Here is a 27,214-nt window from a genome sequence, read left to right on the forward strand (position 1 = left end):
GGACATTCACAATGTCATAAGGAGCCTAGGTCAATTTAAAAGTGTAAACTTTTCAACATTTATTTTTTATTTTTTCTTATCAAGTCAGGGCTGACATAATGAATTATTGTACCTGCATTTGTTTCTTTTACAAGTGAATTGTCGGTTTTTACTCCTTGTGCATGAATAGAAAAACTCCTAGAGGCCAGGTTCTTGAAAACAATTTTAATTCTATCTCCAACATTTGTAACAATCACCGGACCTTTGAACAGGTAAAAATAAGCATATGAAAAGTATAAGTAAAAGGAAGGTATAAAGCTAAACAATTATTTAAGAGATCAGAATTGAAAAGATTTAAATGAAAGCAAGGTTTTTTTCTGGTTCAATAAAGCTTTAAATGGTAGCCTTAAAGCTAATTAGATCAGGTACAGCATAACATTAAACTAAGACTTAATAGGGTTCCTTATAGTGCAAGACAAGTGAATTAGTTTGAAGTTCACATAATTCCAATCCTGTGTTGACCTTCCTGGTTCAATTTAACTACAGTTAGATATTACATTCTAATGTATGTACTCATATGTACAGTATATTCTAATAATAACAGAGTTGGAAGGGACCTTGGAGGCTTTTTGGCCCAACCCCCTGCTTGGGCAGGAGACACTACACTACACTACTTTGAGCATTGGGCAAGGTAACAGGGCCGCTTTTCCTCTCAGGCTGTCCGAGCGGGGTCGGGCCTTGCTGGGTGGAGGTCCGGCCGAAGTGGTTGGCCTGTCTGTTCTCTGCTGAGGGACCCTGCCTGGCCCGGGCTTCCGTGGCAGAAGAGAAAGGCCCAACCGGTGGAGGCCTTTCCGCTGGGAGGAAGGCTGAAGAGATTTCTAAGAGTTTCTGAGGAGATTTCTGAGGAGATTTCTGAGACATTCTGAGTTTTCTGAGGAAATTCTGAGGCAAAACTATGTGCCTGGGGGGATTGGGCTCAAGGGGCAGCCGCCCAAATACAGGCTACTTAAAGGCTAAAAGTCAGGAGTTCTAATCCTGCCCCAGGGACGGAAGCCAAGCCTTCTTGCCCAGCCCAGCCCACCTCACCTCACAGGGTTGTTGTAGAGGGGAAAAACCAGGAGGAATATAGGTAGTCCTCGACTTACGACCTAGCTTGAGCCCAACATTTTCCCATGCTGAGCAAAATCAGCGAGCTTTGACCCATTTTGCGACCGCTTAGTTAGGTCATGGTTGTTAAGCGAATCCCTGCAGTCTTTAAGCGAATCATTGGTCCTTAAGCTAATCTGGCCTCTCCCGTTGACTTTGATTTGTCAGAAGGTTACAAAAATGGGGATTCCGCAACCCTGGGATCATGCGCCTGTCATAAATATGAAAAAATTGCCAAGTGCCTGAGTTTTGATCAGGTGACCACTGGGGAAAATGGTGTAAAAGTTAGTATGAACAGTGGTCTTAAGTCACTTTTTTCAGTAACATTATGACGGTGACTAAATAAATGGTTGTAAGTCAAGGACTACCTGAATTAGCTATGTTCACTGCCATATGATTTCTGAAAACAATATAGGCAAGATATTTTGGAGTTAGAGTAGTAGATGCGTGGAACAAACTTCCAGCAGACGTGGTTGGTAAATCCACAGTGACTGAATGTAAACATGCCTGGGATAAACATATATCCATCCTAAGATAAAATATAGGAAATAGTGTAAGGGCAGACTAGATGGACCATGAGGTCTTTTTCTGCCGACAAGCTTCTAGGTTTCTAGGTTCGGACAAATGGTTATCCAACATCTTAAAAACTTCCAGTTTTGGAGCATTCACAACTTTTGAAGGCAAGCTGTTCCACTGATCAATTATTCTAACTATCAGGAATTTTCTCCTTAGTTCTAACTTGCTTCTCTCCTTGATTAATTTCCACCCACTGCTTAAGCTACAGTCATGCAAGATATGCATTTTGAAATATGATACACTAAAGATTCAGATCTTTATTGAAATTCTTCAAGCCAATACCTTGGATTCCCAAATGTTCTTGCTCTGCATTACGTTCTTTAGGGACTTTGAATGTTCCGTCTGTATATTCACGATAAACCGCTTTCTTGTATTTTGCCCCAATGAAATTAGCTTCCTTGTTTAAGAATGGATTTCCTGGACTAAAAGAAAAAATGAAGTCAAATTTCACATATCCACACACACAGCTCTGTGCCCAACAAATTTTTAACAATGAGGAATGTTACACATATTGCCATTGCACCACTGCAACAGACACAACTCATTCCCTAACAATTCACTCCCTAACAAAGTTGGATATACCCTAGAAGAAATATTTAATATTTAATAGTTCATATATTAGTAGCAGCTAGGATAGCTTTTGCTCAAAAATGGAAGGAAACTGAGATTCCAAAAGAAACAGATATACTTAAGAAAATCTTAGAATGCGCTGAGTTCGACATGATGACGAGACGGTTAAATAACCAAGAAGAATCAGAATTTTATGAAGTTTGGCAAAAGGTATATATTTGGTGGTAAACAAAGAAAAAGAGACAAGCTTGCTGTTATATTACTTGGAATATATTTGAAACTAGTAGTTATACTGTATTAGATGGTGATTATTTACAATATAAAATGTAAACTCATTTTTTTCTTCTCTTATTCTTATCTCAGTTTGATTTAATTCATAATTCAAGAATTTCTATATATGTTTTTATAAACTTTTAGATGTGCTTTTACTTACTGTGTTATAATTGATATTTTCACATATCTTACAGATGGTGTTAAACAACAATAAGATCATTCCTTTTTTCTATTTTAATACAATGATGACTTCTATTCTGAGCGGAGCGAATGGAGCTCCACTAAATGTTATATGTTGTGTTTGTTATGTTTGTCTGTGCAAATTAATAAAAAATATTTTTTTTAAAAAAGAAGAAATGTTTTCTAAGGCTTTATTTTTATTTTCATTAGTACTGCCTTTCCTTTCATCATGGAACTGATGCCTCTCTTGTTCCCATGTCCTGTTAGGAGAATAGTCCCATTCAACTTCTACGGCTGCAATGTAGTAAGTCTTCTGATGAGTGTATAGCTCAGCTACTGCTGATGTTTGTCTGTGCAAATTAATAAAAAATATTTTTTTAAAAAAAGAAGAAATGTTTTCTAAGGTTTTATTTTTATTTTCATTAGTGCTGCCTTACCTTTCATCATGGAACTGATGCCTCTCTCGTTCCCATGTCCTGTTAGGAGAATAGTCCCATTCAACTTCTACGGCTGCAATGTAGAAAGTCTTCTGATGAGCATGTAGCTCAGCTACTGCTGATGAACCACACCTCTTTACGTCATATGTTTGTCTCATACCACCTGTGTAGTGATCTGTTGTGAGGCACGCCACTTCAAAATGACCTAGAGAAAGAAATATAAAGCAACTAGTTGAAGCAGGCCACTTCAAAATGACCTAGAGAAAGAAATATAAAGCAACTAGCTAGAGGTATAACAAGCAGGAAGAGGGAGATTGTGATCCCCTTATATAGAGCGCTGGTGAGACCACATTTGGAATACTGTGTTCAGTTCTGGAGACCTCACCTACAAAAAGATATTGACAAAATTGAACAGGTCCAAAGATGGGCTACAAGAATGGTGGAAGGTCTTAAGCATAAAACGTATCAGGAAAGACTTAATGAACTCAATCTGTATAGTCTGGAGGACAGAAGGAAAAGGGGGGACATGATGGAAACATTTAAATATGTTAAAGGGTTAAATAAGGTTCAGGAGGGAAGTGTTTTTAATAGGAAAGTGAACACAAAAACAAGGGGACACAATCTGAAGTTAGTTGGGGGAAAGATCAAAGGCAACATGAGAAAATATTATTTTACTGAAAGAGTAGTAGATCCTTGGAACAAACTTCCAGCAGACGTGGTTGGTAAATCCACAGTAACTGAATTTAAACATGCCTGGGATAAACATATATCCATTGTAAGATAAAATACAGGAAATAGTATAAGGGCAGACTAGATGGACCATGAGGTCTTTTTCTGCCGTCAGTCTTCTATGTTTCTATGTTTCTAAGCAAGCAATTAAGGGGGGGGGGAATTCTCAGGCACATCCAAAAGTTGCAATATGTCACATACAATATAGCACCATTTTCAAAACAGTAGATTGGTCTTCACCATTTGATACCTATGACAGTTGAGAATTTGGAGAGTTGCATCCCTTATTTCTCCAGAGGGTGGCAGACTGGTGCAGTATCAAGATGTAAGTGAAGCCCTAAAATATCATTATGAGTTTCTAGGCCTCTTTGACTCACAACAAAACAGCTGCATCATTTCATGTTTGGCAGAGAAATCAGAATATTTCCTCAACACAGTCAAAGTTCCTCAAGAAACCAATTCCAAATCAGCTTGGTGGGTCCTAATGTGCATCAAATTATTTTCTAGATATATTCTGCTACTTTAACAAAATTTAAAAGGTTAAAAAAAAATATTTTTTTATAAGAGGTGGTATTTGTAAAAATAATTACAACTTGACTCTTGTCCCGTCACAAGTCATAATTCATATTTCCAGAAGACACACATATTCTTCAAATATAATATTCTTTCATCTATGTTATGGGCTCCATTAAGGCCTCATAAGGTTTGGGGAAATGCAATACAGTAGTTCCTCACCTATCGCTGGTGTTACGTTCCAGACCTGGCCGCGATAGGTGAAATCCGCGATGTGGAATTTATCGACTGATAGTACTTATTTAAGTATTTATATTGTAATTGTTTGGTAAGTTTTCATTGTTTTAAGTGTTTATAAACCCTTCCCACACAGTATTTATTTTAGATACAGTATTTAAATACAGTATTTACAATTTTAGATATTTTTTTTTAAAAAAAAAAACCTGCCGATCGAGTTCGGCGGGCTGTTTAAATCTGCCGATCGACTTCCTCAGAAACCCGCGATGAAGTGAAGCCGCAGTAGGTGAAGCGCAGTATAGCGAGGGACTACTGTATACATTTTTCAGAAAAAAGCTCATGAAAATAAGATGTTCAATGGGAAATGCAATCTTGGATTATGGATTAAGAGTGCAAGACAGGATCAGAGAATCAAATTTATGATTTGTAAATAGGGGATTCCACATTTGGGGAAACCCTAGAAATACATTTGGACTCATTACAATAATATCTGGAGAGGATTTTTATAAACAGTAAATGTGATTTTGTTGTTCACCTTGTGAGTCAGGCTTCATAACAGCTGTGGCAGAAGTATGCGGGAAAAGATTAGCCGTATCCTTCCTAGTCCCTTTGGTTACAAAAGTATTTCCTGAAAAATATATTCCATGAATGTCAACCTCAGTTCCTATGCTGATCAAATGCCAGGAAACTATCTCTCCAAGACACATCTCAAGGCCGTTCTGATTTCCATACATATATCCATTTATAGCTGCAAAAGAAAAAGCATGCAAATTAATTAAAAAGATTATGCCCTGTTATTCAATTAACAAAACAGACAGCAACATCTATATGATCCTTTATCATCAGGATTCCCAATAGAAAATGAAATTGGAAGTGGCATCAGTCAAGATCTTTTTCTTTCTTTCTTTTTTTCTTTTTAAATAAAATGACGGGAAAGTGTGAACGCAGTCCCCCACTACCACAAATTATGTAGTCGAGTTTCCCGCATTTGGGGAAACTGCAGGGGTCAGCACACCCGGAGTGCAATGGATGAGTCTCACCTTGGGAACACCTCCTTCATGATCAAGGTATCTCCCCTGTCAGGTAAGCATCTGTCAGGATCTTATTTTATTTTGATCTTCTGATATAAGCATATTTGTGGATTGGTCACTCCCACAAAGGCAACCTTTCTGAGTGTCCATAACATTTGGTCAAGCATTTAGGTACATTTTTAATTGCTATCCACTGGATATATTAATCCTCACAGAGCAATGTCATTATGTTGAGATTGAGGTTTTTAATAGGAGAAAGATTGTACTGACCATATTTTAATGACAGCCTCTAATTCAAAGTACTCATTTTTGTTATCTTATTTTAAAATACTTTTTCAGTGCAAACTATGACATGATCTACAGTATCTAGACTGTGAGATGATTTAATGGTAAGTAGTTGCCTTTATATTTTATATACAACTCAATTCATCAGACATTCTACTCCTACTATGTACAAAACTAGTGGGAGGTCTGTTGTATTGCTCTTTCCTTTCATCTCAATGGCAAATAAAGTTTTAAAAAAGGATAACTCTTGTTGTATTCAACAATATGGCAAAACACAAATACTTACAATGCATCTTATTGGACTCTTGAAAATCCTCATTGTCTTTATCAATCTCTGCAGAGTTTTCTATATATTTATGAATATTGTCATCTAAATACCAGCTCTGATTTTCATCAAATACTGTTGCAAGAAGGAAAAATTCCTTGTCTACATTATCCTATAAGGAAGAGAAGATAGAAAAAGAACAAAATCAATAAATGGGATTATCTCTTATAACAGAATTATGTTTATTATACAACCAATAAGATTATGTATATAATTATAAATATTTAGAAGTTTCTTGAATGATTAACAACCTATGTGTTATATAACTTATATGACAAATGTCTTCATGATGGGATTTGCTGTAGCTCATTTTTTAAAATAATCAGCTAAGAATTATTTTAAAGGCCAGAAAATCTTCAATTGACTATTTCCAAAATGACATTTAAAAGCTTAGGAGAAAGCCAAACTATTTCATTTTTAAAAGATTAGGATAGAGTGATAAAATCAATCGGGTTTTCAAGATTTGAATAGACTTTCCTATCAGGAAGAGACACAGTATGAGAATTAATAATTGTCTTATTCTGTTTTTGATCTATTTAGATATTCCTAATAGAAAGAGACCTTTGCCTGAATGGTAGGAAAGCAGTGATAGTCCAGCTTTATCCCTTTTGCAGATATTCTATTCAGGATTCATTTGGGGATTTTGGTTAATTTATTATTGTTCTGAAATTATGCCATTTTCGTCTAGACACCAGAGAGTTGGTTAATTATTTAAAACAATTCTACCTTTGTACACAATATGTCAATTAGATTTTGTCAATATGTTAATTCTGATGCCTTGTAAGCTACTTTTAAATGAAAGTATATAATTTCTAATCTAAAAAGTATTAAATGCTTTACGCCAACAATGGATTATTTAATTGGAATAGCACTATTATTAGGTCCTCTTTCTAGCCTGTATCCATTGGATGATTTTAATGGCATTCCAGTGACTGCAAACCAATTACTTGGACTATTCAAACATTTAACTGATGATTAACTTCTACAGATGTATTCATTAGGCAAACTCAACAAAATGGTAAGGTCAACATTACCAATGGAATTCAATTACATGCATGAAACAGCAAAAGATTCAATTAGTACAATAAAAAACATCAACACGAGATAATTTGCTGTCATTCTGAGAAAGCCATCCTGAGATGTAAATCCTGCAAAGCCTATGCAACATTTTCCCCATTGTGCACAAAAAGAAACATCCCATTGTGAGTCTCTCTCTTTTTTTTTTTTTTGCAGTCTAAATAAAAATATAAACCAAGACTCTTTTAGGCACTAACTGGATGTTTTATGCGAGATGCCTGTCTCCTCTACTCTGAAGTTGTCCAACAAATTAGCCAGATGAAATAGGCCAGAAGGTGGAAGTCACAGTTATGAATATGTGCATCAGTATATGTATATACTTTTGTCTCTGGACATAACCACCATAGATGAAAGAAGGTGCCTTGAGTGTTATTACATTTCCAACACATTGGACTGTAATTTTTGTGCATTTTGGCTAGTCTTTTGGGTGGAAGATGCCAACGGTATAGCATTTTATATTGGTTTTCTTTGTATATTGTGGATTTTGTTAATTTGATATTTCTCTTCCAAATCTGTTCCCATTACTCTCTATATATATTGTGGCCAACGTTTTTCGCCCAGGCAATCATTGTACCTTTGACTATCTCCTCTGATCTTTCATATTCCATCAGATATTTATATATTTTAGATATTGCTTTTTCTTTCGGGCCTGTCAATAGTTTGTCTAGTGGTTGGGTAGTTCTTTCTATACCTGATTGTTCCATATCCTTTTTATATCTAGATTTGATTTCTAGGTATGTCCACCAATCTATATTTATGTTTTGTATTATTAATTCTTCCCTGCTTTTGAGTTTACAGTTCGTATCTAATATTTCTTTATATTTGATTTTTTTTGTCATTTCTATTGTATTTGGGTATATTAGAGCTTTAAAATAGTTGTAAGCTGCTCAGTTATAAACAGCTTTTTAATAAGAAAGCATGCACAATTTGTAATATTAATATATACAATAAATATGTCAGCAATAGAGTGGTCACCACCTGGAACTCATTATCTGACTCTGTTGTTGCTTCCCCAACCCCAAAATATTCAACCTTATATTATCTACAATTGACCTCTTCCCTTTTCTAAGAGGTCTGTAAGGGGCGTGCATAAGTGCACTTATGTGCCTAATGTCCCTGTCCTTCTGTCTTATTATCCTTTCTATTACTACATTCTACTTATGTTATGTTATGTTAATATGTACTATAATACTATACTTGTTTGACAAATAGATAAATAAAAATAAATAAATAAATAAAATGTCCTCTAAAATGCACTTCCGTCACCAGTGTCCTTTTATTAGCATACTTCAGGAAGGGGAGGAAGATAGTTGGAATAGGTTGGTAATTTTAGTTTGTTTCATTACCGGTTTCCATGAAGCAGGCATTATGCCTTTTCTGCAGACCAAGAGTGGACCCACCAGACCAGCATTTGTATCCTTGATTGGATCTGAAGCTGAGTAATACAGCATAGTTAGACAATCTGGATCATCTGCCGTAGGACCCACACTTTCTGGAACTTCCCATTCATAGATGAATTTCTCTCCAGGTTTCACATGTGAGCCTGGACTTGGAGCACCTGCAATATGTTCAAAATTGAAATGGTAAGAAACACCAGTCCTCCACCAATTGAAATAGGACAGGACATTCGGTTGATTTCTTTAATTAACATTACACTTACATAGATACAGTATATTAACATACATGTGTTTACCTCCAGACAGAGTGTGGTAGAAAGAGCCCTCGTTGCTTTTGGTGTAACTCAGGCCATGTGGTTGAATGCTGAAGGGGTGGCTTGCATTGTTGAAGAAGACTACTTGAATATGGTCACCAACTTCTGCTCTGATTACCGGTCCTAGTTATAAGAGAGATAATCAACCTCCATAGCTGTTTGTGACTAACTGATCTCTAAAACCTACTCACTGATCTCTAAAACCTAAATAGGATTGGATATGGTTAATAGTTCAATAGTACAGCCTTGACTAATCCTCAGGTGATAACCAAAGCTGAAGTTTAAAAAAATTCTGGAAAAACATAATGCAAAAAACTTTGAGATTGTTGTCACAAAAATTACATGGCCACATCTGTAACTGAGGCGCCGCAGAGTCCCTGAGGGGAACAATGTCTTCAAAGGGACTTAGGGCAGCCCAGCCGCGTGGGGTCACTCACGAACTTGAATCCTAGAAAGAAAACTTGGACACATTTCTCTCCGGGTGAAATGACACAGTATTGAGCTGTGCACGTCCTTTTATTGGGGCAATATGCAAATGGGAGTGATTACACGTACATGTCAAGTGATATACAAACATCCAATAACATAACTCTGAAACATGACACAACTTCTGAGTCCCCCCTATCTACATATGGCACGTAACCAGTTTCTACTGAACAATGTCTTTCATGGCCAATTTCCTGGGACCTTTTGTTGTTAGAAAAGCTATCTCCTGTTTACCACAAAGCAAGGCCTTTTATCACAGCCTTCATCCTGTTTACCCCAGGGAATGTAAATTGCGTCTTTTGATCACACAGTTCTTTTCCTGTTGACACATTCTTGTTATTCGAGGCGAGCCACTGAATCGTTTTATAGCCAGTCACTTCCTAAGCAGATTGCACCAGAAATGCAGACTCACTTTGTGACCAACGTGCAGTCCTGTTCCTGGCTAATGGAATTGGAGTGTATGAGGCATTTATGTCAGAAGTCCAGATATCAAATCCTATCCTAACATTATGCTACATGTAGCTTCACCAGAAAATTATGCTACATGTAGCTTCACCAGAAAATTAGCTGAACCCATGGGCCCATCCATCTACCCATTGAGCTTAGTACCTAACTAGCGGTTTCATTTCTTTAAAATTTGTGTTTCAAATGTCCAGCATACTGGCAATCATGCATCTTATATCGGTGCAACATAACTTATACAGATTTTGCTCAGCCTGACATGTTATTGTGGACTTAGAAATCTCAGTACAACCATGATCTGTAATGATATAATTTGTACAGTACTAATAGCTCTTACTCTTGTAGCGTTTGTGTAGGCTCTCTTGATAATTATCTTTGATCATTTTCAGAAGATTTCAGACACACACATATTGCCACAATTCACAGTATTTTTACATAGTTCATATAAAATGCAAATGACATAGACTTACCCAAGAGTCCAAGATGCTTTTCAGTATGAGACCTGAAAGAGCGTCTAATAAATCTGTCACTGGTATACTGAAAAAAACGAGCTTTTTTATAAGTTCCACCAATTCTATTTTTGCCTTTTTCAAAAAATGTCTTGGAATCCCTGTAAGGAAACAAAGTACAGTACTTCAATGTTTACATTCATGTAGCAGAAGAAAGAAAGGTATTTCATATGTTAGGAAATTGATAATTTGGACTCCTCCCCCATCCTTTAATAGTGTTTGTTCTCAGAATTTTTAAAGGAATGCTAATATTCCAACTAATAAAAAAGTAAGATACAATAACACAACATCATTAAAACTGTTAATATAACCATAAAACTGATATGCATAGCAACAGAAAATACAAAAAATTATGTCATAAATAGATCAATTAAACTTTACCATCTCATTCTTCCCCCCCCCTTTATCAAAAGGGGAAGAGCCTTCTGTGTGGCAGCCCCGGCCCTCTGGAACCAACTCCCCCCAGAGATCAGAATTGCCCCCACCCTCCTTGCCTTTCGTAAACTTCTCAAAACCCACCTCTGCCGTCAGGCATGGGGAATTGAAACATCTTCCCCAGGCCTATATAATTTATGTATGGTGTGTTGTGTGCATGTTTTTTTAAATTATGGGTTTTTAACTTCGTATTATTAGATTTGTACAGTATTGTACATTGTTTCTATCACTGCTGTGAGCTGCCCCGAGTCTACGGAGAGGGGTGGCATACAAATTTAATAAATAAATAAAATAAATAAATAAAAACAAATCCCAAAATTAATTTAGAAAATGGTAGTATGTATCCCCACCAGGAAATCTGGTCTAGCTTTCTCTTTCTGTGTTGTATAGTCTTTAGCTCAGCCCTGTTTATCAAACCTGCACATTCTTGAAATTTTACTTCATTCCAAATAATAGAGATACAGCCAAGAAGAAGATATTTTTCAGAGAAATATTAATACTCCTATCCATATCATCCTAAAATGCAATACCAATAGGACAAGACCAAACTATGTGAATTAATGTTTGAACTCTTAAGTTGGATCTCCAACAGAAAACTGATAGTAACCAATATTTACTGAAGATTTTCTGAGGTATCTAGTCCACAAGTGTCAAACTCGTGGTGTCACGTTGCCGTCACATGACGTTTTGTGAAGTTCAAGCTTCACACAGCTGGAGTGGGTATGGCCTGCATGTGATACACCAGTTTATCACCCCGATCTATGCTATATGAGACACTGGTGTTATTATTCTTGCATTAAATTCATTTCAAGCTCTGGATATTGCTTTATGCATCCTTTCATTCATGAATTATAACAGGACATCAAATTCACTTATTCTAAAAGTGAATTAAATAATTAAAAGCTGCTTCATCATTTTTTTCCCAATTTTCTATAGAGAAGGGCATGGCTTAGAAGTCACAAATAATTCCTCTAAAATCTCCTATTGCAACTTAATGTGAGTTAGGTTCCCTCTTCTATCCTGTGTACCAGGAGCTGATAACAGAACTTTTGCACTGAAGAAAAAATGTGTACTAGTTTGGACCTCTTCATATCTAGTCCTACAATTGGATCTTAATAAATGCCAGTTTAGCTGCCTGCAAAAAACCCAGCACTTACTCATCTACATCTAAGGGTTCTCCTGTGAACTTATTTATGCCAGATGGGCCATAGTTCCATTCCTCTTCTGCTGCTGCAATATAATAGAATCTTGTTGTGGTAATGGTAGTGTGGTATTGGTTTTTGACAGATGAAGAAGGATGCTCACAGTTTTTCACCTTAAAAATGGCCTGCATGCCACCTAAAGAAAAGGAAGACAATGATCATTAATTATGTAGGCTCTCTATAATCTTGATAGTCCATAGACTAAGAAATTTAAACTTCCTCCTGCCCATCAAAAATACATGCCAACAAGGAACCCAGAAAACAAACAGGTATAAGACAGGAATATTTTTCGCTATGTAACTTCTAGACAATGAAAGCCTTAGGCAGAGTTTAAGGAACATCTCAAATAGTAAATAATAATAATAATAATAATAATAATAATAATAATAATAATAATTTATTAGATTTGTATGCCGTCCCTCTCCGCAGACTCGGGGCGGCTCACAACAATAATAATAACAATGTGACAATGTAACAAATCTAATATCTAAACAACATCTAAAAACCTGTCATTTAAAACCATACAACACAAGCATACCATACATAAAACATATAATTCACTAGCTGAAGGTTCTTTAATTGAAGGCATCATAGAAGGATTAAGAAGAGAATGTTGCAATTTGCCTCTTATATATTTACATGTCATTCGTGATACAAGTATGAATGGGAGGAATTTACACTGTAGTGACATGACATATTTCATCAATGTGGCATTACTGTGGTTATGAAATGACTTCTGGGATTTTGAATTATTCATTTTATGCTGGAAAAAACAGTAAGATATTATATCTGTGCCTGTCTGTCTCTTATCTATTATTTATCTATCTAAGTCCATGGATTCTTCAGATAAGAATAGAAAAAATTATCTTACTTTTTCAAGACATGTAACCCAACACTTAGTATCCATAATAAGTCATGAACATGACATAATACTTTGCAGGGTTTTGTTTTGTTTTTGCCGGATAGATATACTAATACAGTGGTACCTCTACCTAAGAACGCCTCTACTTAAGAACTTTTCTAGATAAGAATCAGGTGTTCAAGATTTTTTTGCCTCTTCTTAAGAACCATTTTCTACTTAAGAACCCAAGCCCGGAAAAAATTCCCAGAAAATTTGAGAGCAGCACGAAGGCCCAGCCAGTTTCCTGCAATTCATAGAAACATAGAAGATTGATGGCAGAAAAATACCTCAGGGTCCATCTAGTCTGCCCTTATACTATTTCCTGTATTTTATCTTACAATGGATATATGTTTATCCCAGGCATGTTTAAATTCAGTTACTGTGGATTTACCAACCACGTTTGCTGGAAATTTGTTCCAAGGATCTACTACTCTTTCAGTGAAATAATATTTTCTCACGTTGCTTTTGATCTTTCCCCCAACTAACTTCAGATTGTGTCCCCTTGTTCTTGTGTTCACTTTCCTATTAAAAACACTTCCCTCCTGAACCTTATTTAACCATTTAACATATTTAAATGTTTCGATCCTGTCCCCCCTTTTCCTTCTGTCCTCCAGACTATACAGATTGAGTTCATTAAGTCTTTCCTGATATGTTTTATGCTTAAGACCTTCCACCATTCTTGTAGCCTGGGTTTCTCTCTCTGGCGCAGTGTATGGGAGCAGCCTCGCGCCAGGTGTATGGGAGGTGCGTGCTCCTCCTCGCCACCTCAGAGTCCCTTTTTTAAAAAAGCCTTAGCGTTTTGGATTTTTAAAAATTCCCCTAACCTCATTTTCTTCCTTTGGCAGCGACTGTTCTCCTCCTCTTCTTCCTCCTCCTTCCACCCAAATTCCGAGCTTTTCTTTCTTTCCTAATGGGTTTGCACGCACTATTTGCTTTTACATTGATTCCTATGGGAAAAATTGCTTCTCTTACAAACTTTTCTACTTAAGAATCTGGTCACGGAATGAATTAAGTTCTTAAGTAGAGGTACCACCTTTCCAGGGGATGGGGAGCGGGGGTGAAACACTATGGGAATATGTAATCCAGATAAATGTTCTCAACTCATGAACCAGTCAGATCACAGAATTCTGAAGCTACTTTCAAATTAGCTCAGAGCTGTGTCTTTATCAGGAAAACAGGAGACAGCCATTTATTTCATACCTTCTATATGATCATTGACTTGGCAGCTAAGCAACCATTCACCATCATTCTTGGGCACCATAAGAGCATCCACAAAGGTAGCTGGGAAAAGGCTGATGGTGTTGATACGATGCTTCCTTTCTGTCAGTATTTGTCCATGAAAATAAACGGAGTGGATATCAGCTTCATTACCAATGCCAAAAAGATACCATTTCACTTTCTCTCCTGCACACATTGTGACATTGGGAAGATACCCATACATATATCCATTGATTGCTTAAAAGAGAGAGAAGAAGAGAAATATCACTGATGCACTAATATAAATCAAGGTTTGTTGAAATTAAATAAAAAAAGTTGATTAAATTGATTTTATCAATGGTGGTAATTATATATATATTTGCATTTATATTTTATAACCTTCATGAGTGGCATTTCTTAATCAACCAAGCAGAGCTATATTTATTTATTTATTTATTTATTTATTATTTAGATTTGTATGCCGCCCCTCTCCGCAGACTCGGGGCGGCTCACAACAAAGTGAAAACAATTTACAACAAATCTAAATTACTATTTAAAAATATTTAAAAGACCCCATTTTCTAAACACACATACATACAAACATACCATTCATAAATTGTATATGCCCGGGGGAGATGTCTCAGTTCCCCCATGCCTGACGACAAAGGTGGGTCTTAAGGAGCTTACAAAAGGCAGGGAGGGTAGGGGCAGTTCTAATCTCCGGGGGGAGTTGGGTCCATAGGGTCGGGGCCGCCACAGAGAAGGCTCTTCCCCTGAGGCCCGCCAACCGACATTGTTTAGTTGACGGGACCCGGAGATGGCCCACTCTGTGGGACCTAATCAGTCGCTGGGATTCGTGCGGCAGCAGGCGGTCTCGGAGATATTCTGGTCCAGTGCCATGAAGGGCTTTATATCTGATTAGTTTTAAGAGTTGCCATAAAAGAAATATCTGCAGAAATGAAGAGCTGTTTATTTGTTTCAGTAAGGACATTGTGCAGAAATATGTGAAACTATATAAAATTATTCAGTAGCACAAAAATAAAGTTCCATATTCATTAGTTGGGAGTTTTTGTGGAAAAACTGCAGAAACCGGGCTAAGATTATCTAATACCCATTAGGCATTGTGAATAATGCTGCAAACAAAGTTCTTAAAATAACAAAACGTATTCTGAAAGGATGTTCTTACAGTGCATTTTATTGCTTTCTTGGAAGTCCTCGTTCTCTTTGTCAACTTTGTCAGGTTCAGAGCAGTATTTCTTAATATTCTCATCTAAGTACCAGCTGAAGTTTTCATCCATCACAGAGAACAGCAAGACAAACTCGCGGTCAACATCTTTATCTTTTCCATTCTGCAAGGTGCCTTCAGGGAAAATAACATTTTTAAGACCATTCCCCAATGAAAATGATTATTTCAATTGCTTTCTTTAACTTGATGCCATCTGCACATCTGGAAAATAACTCCTAAAGTCCCCCAACCGCATCATCACTGATGGTTATACTCCTAAGATATCTAGCGGGCACAAGGGAACAGAAAGCTGCATAATGACGATCATCTCACTAGATAAGATAGGGATCTGTAGGAAGACCAATGGCTGTCATTTATAAAACTCCAACTTTTTGAATTGTACTTCTTGGTAATGAGTGAGTACTATATGGAAAGTTAATGCAGCCAAAAATAATTCCTGAATTTTTATACCATTAATCATTATAATGAAAAATGGGTGGTGGTGGTATTGTTTACAATTTCTGAGTTTCACATAAATTTTATTTGAAATTTCAAAGAAAGTTTGAACAGCACATGTTGAATAGAGAATGCATTGTCTCTCATTTCCTGCAATTAAAATATCTAATAGGTCTCTATCACCAATTAGCCTGTGATAATATGAGCTTCTCTTCATTAGCTGTGTTCAATATTCTCTCTGGGATATTGGATTTGGATTCTTACATCAAACATAGATACGGTATATTGTCCCCAATTCCCAAATCTATGTCTCAAAGGGACTTTTTTCAAAAGGCAAACTATCCTTCTATCCCCCACGATCACAACTGATGAAGCTTCTTGGATGAGACTAGCAAATGCTCTGTCCTACACATTGGGAAGAAGAATCTGAACTCCAAATACGAACTGAATAATCAAATTATCACAGATAATCCCCACTTGGTTAAAGACCTTGGTATACTAATAACAAAAGATTTAAGTGCCAAAGCCCACTGCAACAATATAGCCAAGAAGGCTTCAAGAGTTGTAAACCTAATCCTACGTAGCTTCTGCTCTGGCAATCTCACACTACTTACCAGAGTTTACAAAACTTTTGCCAGACCCATCCTCGAATACAGCTCTTCTGTTTGGAACCCATATCGCATCTCAGACATTAACACCCTTGAAAATGTCCAAAGATACTTCACCAGAAGAGCCCTTCACTCCTCCACTCGAAATAGAATACCCTACGAGACTAGACTTTCAATCCTGGGCCTAGAAAGTTTAGAACTAAGACGCCTTAAACAAGATCTAAGTATTGCCCACAAGATCATATGCTGCAACATCCTGCCTGTCGGCAACTACTTCAGCTTCAACCACAACAACACAAAAGCACACAACAGATTTAAACTTAATATTAGCCGCTCCAAACTTGACTGTAAAAAAAATGACTTCAGTAACCGAGTTGTCAAAGTGTGGAACTCATTTCCGGACTCCATAGTGTCATCCCCAAATCCCCTACACTTTACCCTTAGATTATCTACGGTTGACCTATCCAGATTCCTAAGAGGTCAGTAAGGGGCAAGTACAAGTCCACTAGAGCAGAGGTCCCCAACCTTTTTTGCACCAGGGACCGGCATTAAGCTAGACCAGTTTTCCATGGCCCGGTGGGGGGGGGGGCGCTTTGGTCATATGGGGGGGGGCTCATTTCCTTCATTTCCTCTTTCTCTCATTCCCTCTTTCTATCCTTTCTATCTCTCACTCTTTCCTTCTCTCCCTCCCTCCCTTTCTCTCTCTTTCCTTTCTCTCATTCCCTCTTTCTATCCTTTCTATCTCTCACTCTTTCCTTCTCTCCCTCCCTTTCTCTCTCTTTCCTTTCTCTCATTCCCTCTTTCTATCCTTTCTATCTCTCACTCTTTCCTTCTCTCTCTCCCTTTCTCTCTCTTTCCTTTCTCTCATTCCCTCTTTCTATCCTTTCTATCTCTCACTCTTTCCTCCTCTCCCTCCCTTTCTCTCTTTCCTTTCTCTCATTCCCTCTTTCTATCCTTTCTATCTCTCACTCTTTCCTTCTCTCCCTCCCTTTCTCTCTCTTTCCTTTCTCTCATTCCCTCTTTCTATCCTTTCTATCTCTCACTCTTTCCTTCTCTCTCTCCCTTTCTCTCTCTTTCCTTTCTCTCATTCCCTCTTACTCTCTATCCTTTCTATCTCTCACTCCTTTCTCTCCCTCCCTTTCTCTCTCTTTCCTTTCTCTCATTCACTCTTTGTCTCCTGGGGCTGCCTGCGCCTGCCCTGCACCCCCCACCGCGGAGGGAAAGCATTTGGTATCGGCACCGCCAACCCCCCCTCCACGAGCAGCAAAAGCCTAAGCGGCGGGGTGCGCCCTTTGCATTTCGGCATTGGCGCTCTCCCCTCCACGAGCAGCAAAAGCCTCAGCGATGGAGCCGAAAGGGAAACGACGCGATCAGTCGCTGAGGCTTTTGCTGCTCCTGGAGGGGAGAGCGCCAATGCCGAAATGCAAAGGGCGCACCCCGCCGCTTAGGCTTTTGCTGCTCCTGGAGGGGGGGAGGATTTAATCCTCCCCGCCCCCCCGGCAGCCAAACCTCGCTGAGGCTTTGGAGTTCGGGCGATCCGACGGAGTTCCCGCTCCCACCAACGCCCTGCAGCCGCGCCAGAGCCACCGCCACGAGAAAGCTTTCCAAGACCCATCAACGTCCCGCTGGAAGCTGCCCTCCCGCCAGCCGCGCCGCCCCGGAGCCCCGAAGGCTCGCAGCAGAGGGAGGCAAAGCGGCGCGCAGCAGCCACAACAAGCCTGCACTTGTTGCGCGATGGGAGCGCGAGGACGACCGCAGGCGTGACCCGGGCAGCCTTTCGACCGACTCGCTTTCGCCGCGCCCGGGAAGCGGCCGCTACGGGGCAAAAGGCGCGTGGGCCAGAGGGAGCGCCTTCTTCCGAGGGGCCACTCGCGCAGGCCCCGCACCTCCCGTCCAGCCATGCTCGAAGGAGGCGGCTGGTGAAGCGCGGGGCGGGCCGAGCAGAGCCGCGGCGTCAGTGGCGGCCGAGCGCCCCGCCCCGTCGGGGAAGGAGCCGGGAGGGAGCGGTATTTAACCTGGGGCCGGCCGGGTGCGACGGCAGAGACGGCTGACCAACCCCCACGAGAGGCTCGAATAGCGGCGGCGTCTCCTGGGGCTGCCTGCGCCTGCCCTGCACCCCCCACCGCGGAGGGAAAGCATTGCCGAAATGCAAAGGGCACACCCCGCCGCTTAGGCTTTTGCTGCTCCTGGAGGGGGGGAGGATTTAATCCTCCCCGCCCCCCCGGCAGCCAAAGCTAGCTGTCAGCGGCACCGCGGACCGGCTGAAAAACCCCAACGGCCCGGTCCTGGTCCGCGGACCGGCGGTTGGGGACCTCTGCACTAGAGTGCCTTCCGTCCCCTGTCCTATTGCTCTCCTATATCTCCTATACCTTTCTTCTCTTCCTATATCTCTTCTTCTATTGATATGTTCTATTACTATATCTTCTTTTCTATTATTTCTTAGATATATTTTACTATGAGTATCTCCTCTGTAACCTTCATCATGTATTTTACTATGTGTATATAGATATATACCCACTAAAACCCTCATTGTGTATTGGACAAAATACATAAATAAAGATGCCAAATGTCATCTTATCGTCAAAACCCCCAGTCCATTTGCCTTTTGAAAAAAAGCACTTTTGAGATAATTACGAACTGAATGACTGAGAATATCGATAGATTTCCCAATTCAATGCTTCAATGACTTTATTGTCATGTTTTTACCTTTTTTGCAAGTGATTAAAGGTCCAATAAGTCCAGAGGCTACATCCCTTGGGGCATCTATATGAGAATGGTAGATCCTTGTAACGCAGTTATTGTCTCCTTCTGCTGGACCATGATCTTCAGTAACATCCCACTTATAGACATACTGTTCTCCTGGATGCACAGCATCATCTTTCTTCTGTGAATGGTTGGTATTATCAGGATACAAAGCTCCTAGGAAGTATAAGACATTGTTCATATTATATAGTTATTCCTTCTGATTGCATTTATTTCTTTAATTTTATTTATTTATTGGATTTGTATGCCACCCCTCTCCGCAGACTCGGGGCGGCTAACAACAGCAATAAAACAATACATAACAAAATCCAATACTAAAAACAGTTAAAAGCCCATTATATAAAAACCAATCATACATACAGACATACCATGCATAAAATTGTAAAGGCCTAGGGAGAAAGTATATCTCAGTTCCCCCATGCCTGGTGGCAGAGGTGGGTTTTAAGCAACTTTCGAAAGGCAAGGAGGGTGGGGGCAATTCTAATCTCTGGGGGGAGTTGGTTCCAGAGGTCCGGGGCCGCCACAGAGAAGGCTCTTCCTCTGGGTCCCGCCAAGCGACAGTTTGGTTGATGGGACCCGGAGAAGACCCACTCTGTGGGACCTGACTGGTCGCTGGGATTCGTGCAGCAGAAGGCGGTCCCTGAGGTAATCTGGTCCGGTGCCATGAAGGGCTTTATAGGTCATAACCAACACTTTGAATTGTGACCGGAAACTGATCGGCAACCAATGCAGACTGCGGAGTGTTGGTGTAACATGGGCATATTTGGGAAAGCCCATGATTGCTCTCGCAGCTGCATTCTGCACGATCTGAAGTTTCCGAACACTTTTCAAAGGTAGCTCCATGTAGAGAGCGTTACAGTAGTTGAGCCTCGAGGTGATGAGGGCATGAGTGACTGTGAGCAGTGACTCCCAGTCCAAATAGGGTCGCAACTGGTGCACCAGGCGAACCTGGGTGAAAGCCCTCCTCACCACAGCTGAAAGATGTTTCTCTAATGTGAGCTGTGGATCGAGGAGGACGCCCAAGTTGCAAACCCTCTCTGAGGGGGTCAATGATTCTCCCCCCAGGGTAATGGATGGACAGATGGAATTGTCCTTGGGAGGTAAGACCCACAGCCACTCCGTCTTTTCTGGGTTGAGTTTGAGTTTGTTGACACCCATCCAGGCCCCAACAGCCTCCAAGCACCGCACATCACTTCCACTGCTTCGTTGACTGGACATTGGGTGATGTATAACTGGGTATCATCGGCATATTGATGATACCTCACCCCATGCCCTTGGATGATCTCACCCAGCGGTTTCATGTAGATATTAAATAGCAGGGGGAGAGGACTGACCCCTGAGGTACCCCACAAGGGAGGGACCTAGATATTGCTTAATTTGTCCTGGAGTCAGCAGTGGGTTGATACTGATTTACTCCAGTTCTGGAACTGGTAACGCCAACGGTGGGAGGCTCCGCCCATCCACCCAGGATGCTTCCGCGCATGTGCAGAAGCATGCACACACAAAAGTGTGCACACAAATGGTTTTAGAACCCACTAATGCCTGTAGTAGTTGTGATTTTAAATAATATCTGTGACTTCTGTCCAAATGCATAAGGAAGAATTCTTACGTATTTGCATATACATCAAATATATGTACTCATATACCTATATATAAATGTCTATAGTTATACGAAATATAAAAAGACTTATTGAAATCAAGTAAAAGTATTGAGTGTGATCTTCCTCTCCTTCAAAGTTGGCCATTGATGGAAATAAAAAAGGAAAAATTACCTATAATCAATGAAACATTATTTAAAGTAAACTTTCAATGTACAAGATTAACTGGGGATCATGGGAATAAGCCCATCCCCAATTTATTTATAAATAAACATTAGAATGGGGTTGACACATTTCTCTCATGGATTATATATGCACATCAGAACATTAATAATATTACAATGCACTAAAGAAAACACTGTTTTGAATTATACTGAAAACTCTACACTTATACAGTTATAAGCAGAGAACCTTGAGATCAAACCGCAGGAATAAACGAGAGCGGACAATCTCATGTTATTTGGAACCCTGATACAATCTCAGTCTTATATACTCCAATTTATGCTTTCAGTTGAACCTACAAAGATGTCATATACTGTAAATCGAAGTGATTTAAATGTTGAATTGATATGTGGAGCTCTGCAGAATAGTGTGGCTATAAATGAATGTAGTCCCCACAAGATACAACACAATTTTCATGTATTTTTTTCCCCAAAAGGAATTCTGAATTTTATTTATTTTATTTATTTGTTTGTATAGGATAGTAATTTGTATAGACATAACAAAGTTTTTAAAAAGTAATGATAAAAGAGGACAATAGAAAAGTAGGACAGGGATCATAAGCACAGTGGTGCACTTATGCACTCCCCTTACAGACTTCTTAGAAACAGAGAGATCGAGTATAGACAGTCTAAGGTTAAAGTTTTTGGGGTTTGGGGAAGGAACCACAGAGTCAGGCAGTGCATTCCAGGCATTGATCACTCCATTGCAGAAGTTGTATTTTCTGCAGTTGAGTTTGGAACGGTTTACATTTCATTTGAATCTATTACGTGTATTGCTGCAGTTGAAGGTGAAGTATTTATTTATTTATTAAATTTGTATGCCGCCCTTCTCCGTAGACTCGGGGCAGCTAACAACAATAATAAAACAGCATAACACAAATCTAATATTAAAATAACTAAGAAACCCTTATTAAAAACCAAACAAAGTAGTCATTAACAGGAAGGACATTTTGGTATATGATTTTATGAACTACATTTAGATCATTTAAGAGGCAATGTAGTTGTATGTTGTCTAATCCCAGTATTTTAAGTCTGGTGGAATAAAGTATTTTGTTGCAGAGGAGTGAAGGACTCTTCTTGTGAAATATTTCTGGACTCTCTGGATTGTATTAATGCTTGATATGCAGCGCGGGTTCCAGACAGGTGAGTTGTATTCCAGAATTGGTCTAGCAGATTTTTGTAAGCTCTGGTTAGCAGTGTAATATTGCCAGAGCAGAAGCTACATAACATTATATTAACAACTATTTAGTGTATTCTTGGCAACGTTGTTCCCTGGGAGTCTAGCACTTAGGTCGTTGGATATGAGTACTCCAAGGTCTTTGACACAACAGTGCATACATCTTACCTTCATTTTCTTTTGTGTATCTGACACCATGGGGATGTATAGTGTAGGGTCTTTCAGCAAAATTTTTTAAGTGAATGACAAAAGAGTCCCCAACTTCTGCTTTGATAATTGGGCCCAGGAATCCCAGTGACTGTGGTTTTTCTACAACATGATTATACAAGTTATCTGTGTACTGCAAATACACTGCTTTTTTATACGTGCTTCCTATACGATCTGGGCCTTGTTGCAGAAAGACACTAGCTTTCCTGGAAAAAAAAAGAACATATAGATAATTATATCAACGCAAGACTTTCAAAATAATATATTATTTACAATACCAGGTAATCCTCAAGTTAGAACCATTTGTCTAATAACCGTTCAAAATTACAATAGTATTGAAAAAAGAGATTACACCAGTTCTCACACTTACCATCTTTGCACCATCCCCACAGTGATGTCATAAAAATCCAGTCACTTAGCAATCAGCATGTGTTTACAATAGTTGCAGCATCCCAGAGCCATGTGATGGCCATTTGCAATTTTCCCAGTTGTCTTACAACAAGCAAAGTCAAGGGGGGAAGCTGGATTTGATTAACAGCTGCATGATTTTCTTAACAACTGAAATGATTTGCTAAAGATCCATGACAAAAAAATCAGGTGCAACTCACTTACTCTTCACATTTCCTTAAAAAATGACCAGAATTGTACAACTACATTTGCTTCTTTTGACATATTCATACCTTACAACAGACCCTGTGCTGTCTACTTCACAACAATATTTGCATGTCTTAAGTGTCTCCATCCAAAGAAGGTAAGGGAGGAAACTTAGTTCTCTTTGTGTATCAGAACAAGATGGATACAGTAGTCCCTCACCTATCGCTGGTGTTACGTTCCAGACCTGGCCGCGATAAGTGAAATCCGCGATGGGGAATTTATTGACTGATAGTACTTATTTAAGTATTTATATTGTAATTGTTTGGTAAGTTTTCATTGTTTTAAGTGTTTATAAAACCTTCCCACACAGTATTTATTTTAGATACAGTATTTAAATACAGTATTTACAATTTTAGATATATATATATTTTTAAAAAACCTGCCGATCGAGTTCGGCGGGCTGTTTAAATCTGCCGATCGACTTCCTCAGAAACCCGCGATGAAGTGAATACGCAGTATGTGAAGCGCGGTATAGCGAGGGACTACTGTATTGTACCTAGTGTGCAAAAACTAAGTCATTCTGTCAGCCTTTTTCAAAGAAGATCTTGCTGTCAAGTGAATAGATGAGCTTTGTTGTTATTGATGTTTTTTGTTGGGTGAATTTAAAAAATAATAATCTTGGGAGCCCAGAATTTTATGTGGCAGTCTCTTTTATGTTTTAATATTTGTAATTTAGGCAGAGATACTTGTGTAAGACAGGCAGCTATATCAAATAAATAAACAGGCAACAAGAAATAGAGATGTCTTTGTTTTGTAGCAGTCTTGTAGTGATCATCCCAATTTTTTTCAGTCCAAGTATGATAGCGATTACCTGAGCTAAAATGATTGTTTTGTTTTTTGTTTTGTTTTGAAGCAGAGGTCTCACAGAATTTTCTTTGGTAAATATAGAAGTGCTAGTATATTAACAAATCAGCTATTTTCACATTAGAATGGCTGTACTTTAAGGTAAAAATTTTCTGATTCTCTACTTTATAGTCTTCCTATGATCCTACAAGAGTCCCTCTGTTTACTGACATTTCACAGTTTGATTCCCAGCAATCTTGGGAATGTTTGGCAGATTTGATTTTCTCAGATAACCAATGAGTTGCTTCAAAGCCTCAACTGATGCAGAGGACTGTATAGTTTCAAAGGCAAACCAATATTGCCTTGTAAAACCCATTAACAATCTTGTGTTTCAGGAAGCTTTGTGAGACACTAATTAAATTAGAGATGTATGGATTTCTAGAACCATACAGATAATTTCCTGTTGACATGGGCACTGTGTCCTTTTCCTTATTCTTCTTTGCAAAGATAATGGTTTTCCTTTAAAAATAAACCTACATAAATCTTACTACTAAGATTCCTGAGGCCTGAAGCATTTAAATAGAGATTAAACATGAAACACAGAACATTGTAAGACAAGGCTTTCTTCATGTAATGTAACCATCTTCAGTGGATTTTAACAAGAAGTAACTTTTATCAGAGACTGAATATTTCCAGTCACTATTGCCTGTTTGTGAATTTATCCTTTTTAAGCATTCTTCATACATATTCTCTTTTGCTCTTGCTAGAATAGCAGATCTAAGTTATTAAAATCTGGACAACCACTGCATGATAATAAAATATCTGAATTTCCATTTCTTCTTTGCTTACTTTTTTTTTTTTTTTACCGAAAATGTAAGGCTGATTAACATAATCCCAAATTACACAAATTGTTGGGGGCAATATGCTGAATCTATAAACCGCTTAGACAGGGCTGTAAAAGCACTATGAATCGGTATATAAGTCTAAATGCTATTACTATTGCTGTTACAAACTCCCTTAATAGAAATACAATACATCTATCTGCTATAAGATATGAGATTGAATAAACAATCCTTTTAAAAAAATTCCATAATCATATTATTTATATAATCCAAGCTCGTCTCCAAAATCCAATCATATCTCTTTAAATTAAATCTTCTTCACTATTAATAATTATAGTAATGTATTTTATGTATGTATGTATGTATGTATGTATGTATGTATGTATGCATGTATGTTTTTGTAGATTTTCATGGGTATAAGTATATAGCCGAGGTCTTGGCATATTCGGGTCTTTTCCCATGTAAGGTTGATAGAATTCTGCCGATGTTTCTTTTTTTTTATTTTTTATAAAGTACAGTATCTTTATTGTTTTCCAGAAATAAAAAAGAAGAAAAGAAAAAAGAAATAAAAAAAGGTAAAAGGATAAAAAGTAAAAGCAGTATTTCTCACATGTTTTGTTCTAGTTTAACAGATCTTAATCCATTTCTATTACCTTTCTGATACATTTATTTATATTTTGTATATTTACATTTAATTATCATAAATAAATTTTACTAATTGATATAGAAAGAGATACATTGGGAAGAAAAAGAGTAATAAAAGTCATACTTCCTAAGGTAATTATTATCCTTCTTTTGTATACTGATACTTTGTATTGTTACATTTTCAGCCTTTGTTTCGAATCCATTCGTGCCATTTTTCCCAAATTCATTTAGATGTTTTACTTTCAATCCCCTTAATTGAATTTGTCATTTCATCCATCTCAATACATTTATATATTTTATCAATAATTAAGCTCTCTGATGGAGTTTGTTCATTTTTCTATGTTTGTGCCATGATATTCATCTAGCAGATTGGGAAAAATCATGGAATACGATATCTAAAATAACACTGTCAGCTGCATATAAAGAAAATTATTACAAATTCTTCTACAGATGGTATATGCCACCGTTAAGATTAGCGAAAATATATCCGACATTACAAGACACCTGTTGGAAATGTAAAAAACAAAAGGGTTCCTTTTTTCATATGTGGTGGTCCTACCCCAAAATTCAAAGAATATGGAAAACAACTCATAATTGGCTCACCGAAATTATAAAAGAGAAGATAAAATACATACCAGAAGGTTTACTCTTAGGAATTTGGAAAAGATCTTATACCAAACAAACGCTCTTCCTCATAACACATATAAGCACTGCAGTCAGAATCTCATTGGCAGAATTCTGCCGATGTTTCGATGAGGTCCCACTAGTCATCTTCAGGCTGGTGCTTTTGGCTTTGTGTATCGTGCACATGTGCAACTGGCAAGATTCCGGTGAAAATTGCCAATTTTTTGCTTCTGCGCATGTGCGGAAGCAAAAAAATTAGTGATTTCCTCGCAAATCCTTCTCGCTCAAGGACACTCATGTGAGATTTCAGTTGCTGTGCATGCGCAGCAGCCGAATCTTGCCATGATACCTAGAGAGCAGAGCCCCAGCTAGCAGCAACAGCGGCGATGCTGAGTTCTATCTCCCGCACCACATGCCAGCTGAGCAAGTTAGCAGCCATCTTGGAGCCTCATGGCCTTTGGGATTACAGTGCTGGAGGCCTGGCCCTGCGGCTCACCACTCTCTGCTGAACCTGGACAATGGATGGTTGCTGCCAGTGCTGCACATGCGCAGAAGCCAAATTTTGTGCCAGGAGTGCACATACATGGTTGTAGCATGTTCCAGTAGCACCGGCAAATGCGGCCATTCACGGATGGTGAGGATGTGAATATACATATTCTGTCTCCAGGTCCGTAAAGACCCTGCTTCCCTCTCTGCCTCTTTTGTAAAGAGAAAAGGAACTATACTAAGAAAGAAGAAAGCATCAGAGGAAACCAACCCAGTATCATGGCCACATGAGAATACTTTTTGGCTAATTTGCTTCTGCAACCCTGCAAATATTTGTCTGAATGTTCTACTTTCTTCTTAAAATAAAATCTAGCCTAATTTATTCCAGCCTAGTTTACTCCAGCATTCTGTATCATCTTTAAATAGGATACCAAGCAGTAGAGTAGTACGGGTGAAACTTGAAAAATTAGATTCTGCAAAAGTTCATTTATTTCAGTAATGCGACTTAAAAGGTGAAACATAATATATGGAAGAGACTCATTGCATGCAAGGCAAGGTAGTTCAAGCTGTGATTTGTCATAATTGTGACGGTTATGACGTACAGTTCATAAAAATTCACAATGTCAGAAAATTAGAATATTACATGCACTCAATAAAACAAGGA

General features: G+C 38.5%; 1 protein-coding gene and 1 non-coding gene across 5 annotated transcripts in view; both read right to left on the bottom strand.

The window, feature by feature from the left end:
• CP (ceruloplasmin) overlaps positions 1-27,214 on the bottom strand; it is a 36,713-nt gene that overhangs the window by 7,080 nt on the left and 2,419 nt on the right. For 2 of the 4 annotated variants that reach the window (XM_070753403.1, XM_070753402.1), the window contains exons 2-15: positions 22,478-22,722; positions 19,257-19,469; positions 15,448-15,621; positions 14,265-14,519; positions 12,119-12,299; positions 10,488-10,627; positions 9,052-9,192; positions 8,705-8,916; positions 6,243-6,393; positions 5,176-5,388; positions 3,162-3,366; positions 2,946-3,074; positions 1,984-2,123; positions 113-241 (exon numbers count right to left, since the gene is read on the bottom strand). In XM_070753403.1, coding sequence (XP_070609504.1) covers positions 113-241; positions 1,984-2,123; positions 2,946-3,074; positions 3,162-3,366; positions 5,176-5,388; positions 6,243-6,393; positions 8,705-8,916; positions 9,052-9,192; positions 10,488-10,627; positions 12,119-12,299; positions 14,265-14,519; positions 15,448-15,621; positions 19,257-19,469; positions 22,478-22,722 — 2,528 coding nt within the window. Of the gene's footprint in view, positions 1-112; positions 242-1,983; positions 2,124-2,945; positions 3,075-3,161; positions 3,367-5,175; positions 5,389-6,242; positions 6,394-8,704; positions 8,917-9,051; positions 9,193-10,487; positions 10,628-12,118; positions 12,300-14,264; positions 14,520-15,447; positions 15,622-19,256; positions 19,470-22,477; positions 22,723-22,886; positions 22,916-27,214 lie in introns of those variants that run through there. The other 2 variants (XM_070753405.1, XM_070753404.1) reach the window with 2 other exon arrangements.
• Positions 5,568-5,731, bottom strand: LOC139168711 (U1 spliceosomal RNA). The gene has a single exon (XR_011559380.1). It is a non-coding gene; the product is annotated as a U1 spliceosomal RNA (small nuclear RNA).

This window comes from Erythrolamprus reginae, chromosome 5 (genome assembly GCF_031021105.1).
Source record: "Erythrolamprus reginae isolate rEryReg1 chromosome 5, rEryReg1.hap1, whole genome shotgun sequence".
Classification (NCBI taxonomy): Eukaryota; Metazoa; Chordata; class Lepidosauria; order Squamata; family Dipsadidae; genus Erythrolamprus; species Erythrolamprus reginae.